This window comes from Thamnophis elegans, chromosome 4 (assembly GCF_009769535.1).
Source record: "Thamnophis elegans isolate rThaEle1 chromosome 4, rThaEle1.pri, whole genome shotgun sequence".
NCBI classification, from domain to species: Eukaryota; Metazoa; Chordata; class Lepidosauria; order Squamata; family Colubridae; genus Thamnophis; species Thamnophis elegans.
The window spans coordinates 118,952,311-118,962,941 of record NC_045544.1 but is presented as its reverse complement, the minus strand read 5'-3'; the positions used below and the strand labels follow the sequence as shown (position 1 = coordinate 118,962,941).

General features: G+C 44.1%; 1 protein-coding gene across 1 annotated transcript; it reads left to right on the top strand.

Annotated features, from left to right (window-relative positions):
- The first annotated feature begins 380 nt into the window (after positions 1-380).
- Positions 381-9,706, top strand: CHCHD2 (coiled-coil-helix-coiled-coil-helix domain containing 2). Its single transcript, XM_032216675.1, has 4 exons — positions 381-600; positions 7,803-8,040; positions 8,494-8,647; positions 9,429-9,706. The coding sequence occupies exons 1-4, from the start codon at positions 551-553 to the stop codon at positions 9,437-9,439; spliced, it is 453 nt and encodes a 150-aa protein (XP_032072566.1). The 5' UTR covers positions 381-550; the 3' UTR covers positions 9,440-9,706.
- The last annotated feature ends 925 nt before the right edge of the window (positions 9,707-10,631 follow it).

Sequence of the window (10,631 nt, the reverse complement as noted above, 5' to 3'; positions counted from 1 at the left end):
GGCAAGAAGTCTAGAGCAGGGGTCTCCAACCTTGACAATTTTACGACTTGTGGACTTCAACAGCAAAGCTGGCTGAGGAATTCTGGGAGTTGAAGTCCACAAGTTTTAAAAGTTGCCAAGATTGGAGATACCTGCTTTAGAGCCCCTCCAAGGTTCCTTCCGTTATTCTGTTACACTGTTAAAAGGGCTTCTGCGCGGTCTAAGCCTAAAAGAAACGGAGAGGCGCCCTGGACCTCCTATTCAGATTTCCTTGACGTCACTCTCGGGGGCCGCGCCCCATCAGATCACGTGATCCAAACACCGCTTTCCCGCAAATTCGAACCCCTTCCGCCGCGAGGCCGGTGACGTCATCGCGCATGCCCTGTGAGTCGAAGCGGCTTCGGTGACCTTGGGCCTGGAGGAAGTGGTAATTTGGGGCGGAAGTGGAAAAAGAAACATCGCAAAACGCGGAGGACGTCTCGGTGAGGAGAAAAGGGAGGGAGCTGCCGTCGACCAGGAGGAGAAGCCGCTGCGGGGGAAGTAAAGTTGAGCTTTCGTCCGCGAATCAATCATGCCGAGGGGAAGCCGAAGCCGAACGTCCCGGATGGCGCCACCCGCCAGGTAAAGGAGGTAGCATGCAGTCGAGGGGGACCGAATCCGGGCTTGAAAAATCCGGACACGACTGGAGGGCAGCCGAGGGAATGGGGTGACACCCCACCCCCCGAGGGAAGGGGGTGGATTTCGGATGGGAATGCGTTGTAAAGTCGTTGAGAGGGGGAGGGGCAGACGCAGGCTGTCATTTGCCTTATCACGGCTGAGGGGCCACGTGACCCGGAGCGGCGGCGGCGGCTCGTCAGGTAAAGCAGATGAGGCGGCTGCTTTGAGAGGGCTGGGAGGAGCATCCTTGGAGGTTGAGCTCCTCAGAGAGGCTGAGGAAAGAACGTGGCAGGCAGAATTTAAAAAAGGAAAGTGCCGATTGCACGAGGGAGAGTTTTTTAGATTGTTATTATGCTTTATTCATTAAACATGAAACTCCGTCAACTGAACATTCAAAAACATATCACAAATACTATTGCTTGGTGCTAATGGTTGATATGGGTTGCTGCCAGCATCCTAGGTATCAACCATTATTATTATTTATTCATTAAACATGAAACTCAGTCAACTGAACATTCAAAAACGTATCACAAATACCATTGGCTGTGCTAATGGTTGATATGGGTTGCTACCAGCGTCCTAGGTTTCAACCAAATGCCTTCTTAAGATGTACAATCTTCTTAAGATATACAAGTAGCACAGTTTTTTGCAGTTCCACTGGTGTTATTGCAGGAAGCTACAATTTCTTGATGTCTTTTATAAAATTCTTGGGCATAGTACCAAGTGCCCCGATGACAATAGGTATCACTGTTGTTGTTATATAATTTAAGGTGGCAAACATAGTTTATTATTAAATTCCTTTCTAAAATGTATATGCTGATGTCTCATATTTTCCCCAACCCTGAGAGGTAGACTGGGCTGAAAGAGACTGGCCCAAAGTCAGCCAGGCGGCTTTTAAGTCTATGGGAGGCCTAGAACTCGCAGCTTTCTGGTTTCTACCCAAGCATGGCCATCACTACATCAAATTGGCTCTCTCATGTAGTTCAAGGCAACAAACATGCCTCTTCTTCATGAACTTCAGTGCTCTCACATAACAAACTTTTTTTGGGGGGGGTGTTGGTTGACTCACATTTAGTGAGTTGAGGTTTGAGGACTGAAAGTGGAGTCAATTTATTTCATTGGGTACCATGGTATGCAATAGGAATAGTTGGTCAAGAGGAGTGAAATGAACAAAAAACAAAAATGCGAGGCACAGTTAAAAGGAAGAGGTGGGCTGCAAGATAATACCATGGATGTGTATAGAATGGAATTGGAATATGGAAATAAAGACTCAATCATCTAGGCCAAAAGTATCTAAAAAGGTTAAATCATAGTAACTGGATCAAAGTTTATTCAAAGTACCGTATATACTCGAGTATAAGCCGAGTTTTTCAGCCCACTTTTTGGGCTGAAAAAAGCCGACTCGGCTTATACTCGAGTCTACAACTGGATCCGGCAGTGCTGTTGCCTGTTGGAGGAGGAGGGGATTCCTTTCTGCGAGACCCCGTCCAGAAAAATGCGGGGAGCGGCATTTGTGGGAACTCCGGCCGCTGCCCACCCGTGGGGAGAGAGGGAAGAGCCCCGAGCGAGCCGCCTCGGTTTGGCAACCAAACCCATCCAGCCTTTTACCTCCCGTCCCCCCGCCCGCCCGCTCGCAGCCCCCTCCCCGGGCTGGCGCCAACTCCTCCCCGTGCCCGGCCTCCAGCCGAGGCAAGTCGGTGTCTCTTTAAGCTAGAGAGAGGAGGGGAGGGAAGGCAGGGACCAGCCGGCTGACAATGGGCCGGAGCGGCTGAGTTGGAGCAAATTCCGCGGCGGAGGCGGCGTCCCAGCTCCAGCGGCTCCGAGGCGAGCGGCTTGGCCCTTCCGCTGGGCGCTCGGAGATGAAGGCGCGCTGGCGCTGAGTTGAGCGGCGAGCTTGCCGAGCGCGCGGCTCCGGGAAGCCCCCCTTCTCCTCCCTGCTGGAAGCCGAGCGAGCCCCGCCGCCCACGGACTCCCGCGGCCGCCCCAGGGCTCCGGGAGGCAGGACCCGGAGGCAGCCCAGCCCTGCCGCCGCCCCGCGCCCTCCACCCGCTGCGCGAGAGGGGACCCCGCTTTCCCCTTGCCGGATGCGTCCCTGGCGGAGCTGAGCCATGCGGCGGAGGCTCCCGCTCTGGTTCCGGAGCTTGCTGTGCCTCTGGCCGGTCTTGGTGGGACCCGCGGCAGGTAAGAGGCGCCGTCGAGCGCCTCGTACAATGATTTATGTATGAGGTTTAAGTGACTGAGACACACTCCTGGCTACCCAGCAATGTTATTTCTGACTTAGTATACTATGAAATCCCCCAAATCCTCCCCACTCCAGGGGAAGGATACTATGAAATCCCCCAAATCCTCCCCACTCCAGGGGAAGGATACTATGAAATCCCCCAAATCCTCCCCACTCCAGGGGAAGGATACTATGAAATCCCCCAAATCCTCCCCACTCCAGGGGAAGGATACTATGAAATCCCCCAAATCCTCCCCACTCCAGGGGTAGGATACTATGAAATCCCCCAAATCCTCCCCACTCCAGGGGAAGGATACTATGAAATCCCCCAAATCCTCCCCACTCCAGGGGTAGGATACTATGAAATCCCCCAAATCCTCCCCACTCCAGGGGAAGGATACTATGAAATCCCCCAAATCCTCCCCACTCCAGGGGTAGGATACTATGAAATCCACATTCCCTCCCCACTACAGGGGTAGGATACTATGAAATCCCCCAAATCCTCCCCACTCCAGGGGTAGGATACTATGAAATCCCCCAAATCCTCCCCACTCCAGGGGAAGGATACTATGAAATCCCCCAAATCCTCCCCACTCCAGGGGTAGGATACTATGAAATCCCCCAAATCCTCCCCACTCCAGGGGTAGGATACTATGAAATCCACATTCCCTCCCCACTCCAGGGGTAGGATACTATGAAATCCCCCAAATCCTCCCCACTCCAGGGGAAGGATACTATGAAATCCCCCAAATCCTCCCCACTCCAGGGGTAGGATACTATGAAATCCCCCAAATCCTCCCCACTCCAGGGGTAGGATACTATGAAATCCACATTCCCTCCCCACTCCAGGGGTAGGATACTATGAAATCCCCCAAATCCTCCCCACTCCAGGGGAAGGATACTATGAAATCCCCCAAATCCTCCCCACTCCAGGGGTAGGATACTATGAAATCCACATTCCCTCCCCACTACAGGGGTAGGATACTATGAAATCCCCCAAATCCTCCCCACTCCAGGGGTAGGATACTATGAAATCCCCCAAATCCTCCCCACTCCAGGGGTAGGATACTATGAAATCCCCCAAATCCTCCCCACTCCAGGGGAAGGATACTATGAAATCCCCCAAATCCTCCCCACTCCAGGGGTAGGATACTATGAAATCCCCCAAATCCTCCCCACTCCAGGGGAAGGATACTATGAAATCCCCCAAATCCTCCCCACTCCAGGGGTAGGATACTATGAAATCCACATTCCCTCCCCACTCCAGGGGTAGGATACTATGAAATCCACATTCCCTCCCCACTCCAGGGGTAGGATACTATGAAATCCCCCAAATCCTCCCCACTCCAGGGGAAGGATACTATGAAATCCCCCAAATCCTCCCCACTCCAGGGGTAGGATACTATGAAATCCACATTCCCTCCCCACTACAGGGGTAGGATACTATGAAATCCCCCAAATCCTCCCCACTCCAGGGGTAGGATACTATGAAATCCCCCAAATCCTCCCCACTCCAGGGGTAGGATACTATGAAATCCCCCAAATCCTCCCCACTCCAGGGGTAGGATACTATGAAATCCCCCAAATCCTCCCCACTCCAGGGGTAGGATACTATGAAATCCCCCAAATCCTCCCCACTCCAGGGGAAGGATACTATGAAATCCCCAATTCCTCCCCACTCCAGGGGAGGAAATAAATATTCAAAAACATTATTGGTATCTATTTTTATTTTTGAAATTTACCGGTAGCTGCTGCATTTCCCACCCTAGGCTTATACTCGAGTCAATAACTTTTCCAGCTTTTTGGGGTAAAATTAGGTGCCTCGGCTTATATTCGGGTCGGCTTATACTCGAGTATATACGGTAAGTAACGTTTTGTTACTCATCCAAGTAACTTCTTCAGTCAAAATGAAAATTTGGGGTAGGCAAAGGTTGGAATGAATCAAATCTTGCCATACGGACTACAGGAGGTTCTCCCCAAAATGAAAAACAACATGTAAATGAAGGTTCAAATCATTCAACCTAAAAGTATTTAAAAAGGTTAAATCATGGAAACATGGAAATTGAATTGGAAGATACCGGAAAGATAATCTAGTCCAGCCTGCTGCAATGCACAGAAAAACCAATTACCCTTGAGTGCTGGCAAGATCGACATCCCATAAATTCCACGAGTAGATTGTTCTAGCATTGTATAGAACTTACCATCAAAATGTTTTTTCTTGATGTTTAAACAGCATCAAGATAGTCACAACTTAAATCCAATATTTTTGTCCTAGTTTCTGTCATAATAGAAAAGACTTCTTCACTATCTTTATAGCAGCCTTTTTATGTAACTAACCATTAATATGTCTCCTGTCAGTCATCTGTGCTCCAAAGTGAACATCTGCATGACCATAGAGAACATGATCTCAAATCCCCATTTAATTTTTGTTACCTTCCTCTAAACCTCTTGTAATCCATTGATATCCTTTCAGAGATACGATATCCAAAACTGTACAGATATAATTTATGCTTAAACATTCTAGTTGTCTAAAATCTTACTGACTGTAGGTTTATCCTGGGAAGCATGGTCTTCCCTGCATTGATTAGATGTGTCAAATGTCATAATTTAGTTCAAAAGCAGCAGTTCCATGTTTTATAAAAGAGACAATTGTAAATACAAATTATAAAAATGCAGTTGTAAATTGCAATATACATTGTACCTTAAATTGCATCTTCCCACTTTCTATATATGATTCAGAGGGGTTTGTGTGTGGACCTGTTAAATGTAGCTTTTATTTTCTATCATGGTTTTTTATCTCATTAAACAAGCTTTAAAAGACAGACAAAATGACTGTCAGCTAGTTTTGCCAAAGATCAGCCATAACTGTGTTTTTCTGTCTTCTGGGCAGTGTAGATTAGATAAAATATATGTGAATATTTAACTTATCTAGCAGAGTCACAGCTTTGTAATTTGTTATGTTGACAGTTCAGTTAAACGTTACAGTAGGGAAAATCAATGTTCCTTTTCTTTGACAAGAAGAAAATCAGATTCTTCCAACGAGTCAACTCTAACCTTATTCTGTGAACAAGAGGTCTTCATCTTACCTATGAAAAATGTGTCCCTTTTAGTAGATTAGTGTGCCTTAAGATGGTTCAGACAGCATGTCTGAAAACATGTGCCCTATGGGGGCAGGCACATTGTATGACTGATACAAGTAGATTCATCTGAATATAAGGGTAATGGTAACACGTTATATTAAAGTTTAATTTTCATCTGCTCAGGCTTTTTGAGAGAAAGAGAAGCCAAAGCATGAACAAAACAGACATAAATATTCCTGTTTATAGTGCTTCAGAGTCTCTTATATGTTGTAATGGTGCAGGACACCAAGAAGATACAGCGGTATTGTCTGATTCCTCAATTATTTACTTATCTGTTGATAAAGTCTGTGAGAATGTGGTTGGCACTCAGAAAATAATTCCCAATTTCAACTGGAATTTCATTGTACTGTTCCCAAATTTATTATACTGGCTCTGTGTTCTCAGAATGCATTGGCCAACCACAAGTTTGCTTCATTTTGTCCTTTCAGACTGTATGTTCTGAAACATGACCTTTTCCAGCTCAGATTACCTCACAGGGTGGTTGCTGTAGGGAAAAATACTGTATTTTTCGGAGTAAAAATTGCACCTTTTTTCCTCAAAAAAGAGGCTGAAAATCTGGGTGTGTCTTATACATAGAATGCAGCATTTTTTGCCTTCCGAAGCCCCGCCCCTTCACCAAAATGGCCGTGCATACCCTTATGGAGGCTTTCAGAGAGCTCCTGGGGACTGGGGAGAGAAGAAATGAACAGAAAATGGGCCGTTTTTTCCCTCCCGCGCCCCCAGCAGCACTCTATAAGCCTCCATAAGGCTATGAATGCAATTGTTTTGACAAAAAAACGGGCCCGTTTTCTGCAAGCCCCCCCAAAGCTATTCATCCTTTTTTGGGAGGGGGGAACAGGCCCGTTTTCGCGAAAAAATGAACCGTTTTTAGGTGGTTTGTAGAGTGCAAAAACTTTTCTTTCCTTTTGGGAAGCTCTTTAGTTAAAGTGATTGATGAGAATTAGATTGATCAAGTCCTGTGCCAGCAGAAACAAAGTCTTAGGTGCTGCAGATTGTCAGTGATTTCTTTGTCCAGCACATGGATAAATACACCTGGAAACATCTACCTACCTCTCTCTCTCTCCCTATCTATCTACTGCATCTCTCTCTCTCTCCCTCTCCCTACCTCCCTTCCTCCCTCTATCTACCTACCTACCTACTCTCCCTACCTATCTACTGTATTTCTCTCTCCCTTTCTCTCTCCAAACTTATCTACTGTATTTCTCTTTCTATTTCTCTCTCTCTATCCCTCTATCTACCTACCTACTTTTTTAAAAAAAAAGCCTGTTCAAAACCTTGGTGCGTCTTATACTCCGAAAAATACGGTAGCAAAGAGTGGCAAATACAGGTTGTCCTCAGCTTACAACCACAATTGAGCGCAAAAATTTTTTTGTTAAGCAAAGCAGTTTTAAGTAAGTTTTGTCCTATGACTATTGCTACAGTTGTTAAAAGAATCATTGCAGTTGTTAAGTGAATCATGCAGTCAGTTGGCAACTGCCTTGATTTTGATCATGTGACCACATGGATGCTGCAATCATAAGTGTGAAAAACAGTCATGGGTCACTTTTTCAGTGCTATTGTAACTTCGGTCACTAAATGAATGGTTGTAAGACATGGACTACCTGTATGCCTCTTGAGCTCCTGAATTAAAAATGGAATATAAGCAAAAAAAAAAAAAAGTAGGTTGAAATGTGGCAGCAGTTCATGAAAATATACAAGAGATACTGCAGAGAGGTGTCTTCAGTAATCTTCAAAGGTGAAAGAAGCTGGCATTTGGAATTATATAGTATGTGAATTTTAATTCTTTTCTCCCTTTCTTTTCATAGCCGTGCACCAATGCGATCAGCTCCACCCATGGCTGCGCGTGCTCCTGTCCCAGCTCCAGCCCCTGCTTCAGCAGTGGGGTCTCCTGCCCCCAAGCAGCCTGGCCTGATGGCCCAGATGGCTACCACAGCTGCAGGTGTCGCTGTAGGTTCTGCTGTGGGCCATACTCTAGGACATGCCATGACTGGCGGCTTTGGGGGTGGAAGCTCTGAAGCTGCAAGACCTGACATCACTTACCAGGTAAAATATGTTATTCTTTTTTTAAAACATGTTTGTTAAATAAGATTGTGAACCAAATAAGGAGAACAAAAAGGGGAAGATGTGGTGCTTTTAAAAATGATATTTTAACATGAAGTGCTACACTTGTTTGAAGAGTACATTTCATAGTGTTCCACAAGACAAAAGATCTATTATCTCTTTCAGGCTGCTGCTATTAGCATAATGTTACGGAATACTTGAGATATTTTACTTGAAGAAATTGGAGGATAAAGCCTGCTGATTAGGAAAGGAGTTATATGAAATTGTCAGCAGGGCTGAAAATTCCACAAATTATGGAATTCCACAATTTGTGTATGTGAATTTGCCCCATTTTTGCAGTTTGTACAAGAAGAGGTCCTGGTTGGACTTTCTTATCAGGATCTGTTGTTCTCTCTCTTCCAATTGTCAGCCTCATTGCTTGCATTTCCTCTTTAGGAGCCTCAGCCAGCCCAGCCTGCTATGCAGCAGTCCCAATACACGGCTTGCCAGTATGAGATGAAGCAGTTCTTGGAGTGTGCTCAGAACCAGGCTGATCTGAAGCTATGTGAAGGGTTCAGCGAGGTGCTGAAGCAATGCCGATTTGCAAATGGTATGTAACTTCTGTGGCTTCCTTTGGAAATTGGAAGCAGACTTTTTTTTCGAATCATGAGAAAGAGGACAACTCGTTTAGGCATTGTTATGAATCATTGCTGGAGGATTTTTGAGAGTGATAGTTACAATGTTAGGAAAAACATTTAATCTTTTTAACTTTATTCATACAGAACATTAAACATTGCTTACTTACAGTGATAATTGAAATTCACTATTCCATTTAGGATGACAATTTAATACATTTTCTATAATTGCATGCCAGTTTATCTTGAAAACTTAAGGTTTTCATTTTTTGTGTGCCTTCTGGCAAGCGGTTAATTCCAGCTTTGTCAGACATTCCTAACATAGTGCATAATCTAAGCTTCATGATAAGGGGCATTTTGAAGATACCCAGTTATTGGTAGTGGTCTAGTATTGGCTATCGGTTGACCTCATTTTTTCCTGATGAAATGCAAATACATAATGCATTAAAGTAAAGTCATATCTGTGTTTGATCAAGGTAGTACACCACATGAATACACAACTTGGTGGAAATCTGTAGTAAAAATCTTCAGGTGGAATTTAGTATCCAGCTTCTACTAACTCATTTTAGAATTCTGATGAAATAATTAAAAGTAATATTGTACTGGGGTAAAAAGTGGAGGAAAAATGGGGCTATGATAGTACTTAAATGTGGTGGGGAAAGGTCAGGGAACTTAAATGTGATTTTCTGGATCCCGTAGTGAGTTCTTTTTGATTGTTAATACTTATATGTTCTATTTTTTCCTTCAAATCCACAGGTTTATCTTAATTAAACTCTGGAGGATCAAATCTACCTCCATCACTGAGATAAATCGCCAGTAAAATTTTCTTTTAACATCTAAAAGCTCTCCGACATGTCTTTGTAATCAGTTTTCCATCTGACAAGAAAGCATGAAGCATGAAGAATTGTGGCAATAACTTCTTGTGATTGGGAAAGTAGAATGATCATCCAATTTTAGGATTATTTCACTTGTGTTATTTCAGATTGTAATTGTATATGATCCGAGAATAAAAAAATTATGAAACTGGAAAAGAAGTTTTAAATTGCCTGTCAGTCTTTGATAAATAATGATCACTGGTAACACTAGCGGCATGGGATGCATTACTTTATCTGTAACAGTTAAGAATTTGTTCTCTTAATTTATTGTTAAGAATGCAAAATATTACAAAATGCATCATCTACTGACATTTTTCCTGGACAATTGGACTCAATCCACATTTTGCAATATGGGGAGGGAGGATTATTTATTTAGTTCATTTCTGAGGCTGTTCATAAATGGACAGCTAACGGGTTAAAGCAATTTCAAAGATGAAAAACACATCAAGTCTGTCTGAGGAAGTGCTACTATCCAGATCCAAAAGTAGAAAAACTAAACATAGGTTCGGGGTGGTGGTGTCAACCCAGGCACCATACCAACTTTAATGTCACGTGTCAAGATGATCTTTCCCTTCTGTATCAACTGCTAACAGACTCAACTGCAAAATATTTCTTCATATTTCTGTAACATTTCCACAAATATTAACAAGATGTCACAACATTCAATGCTGATCCCCACTTTTCTTACCTTGAGCAAACAAAATCTTTCAGGAATGTTCCATGGTTGAATATATACATTCAGTTGCAATTCTGAAAAAGCAACAAGGGCATTTCAAGTGACTTAAGTCCCACTCCATGAATTCAGTACACAGAGACCCGGTACTGGCAATTGATACAGTACCTGAATTTATATGAAAGGTTACCCTTGTATGGCACACATTCTCCCTTTCAACCTCCCAACCTCACTGCTGGGAATTCTGGGAACTCAAGGCTATATCTGAAAAGTGGCTGTTTTAAAGGAAATGGCAATAAATAATTGACTTTGGGAAACTAATTCAAACGTTTGTCTTATGTAAAATAATAGGCAATAGCATCAACATGAATTAGGATGTCTTTTTCTAAACTGAATTTGCTTGATGGTCAA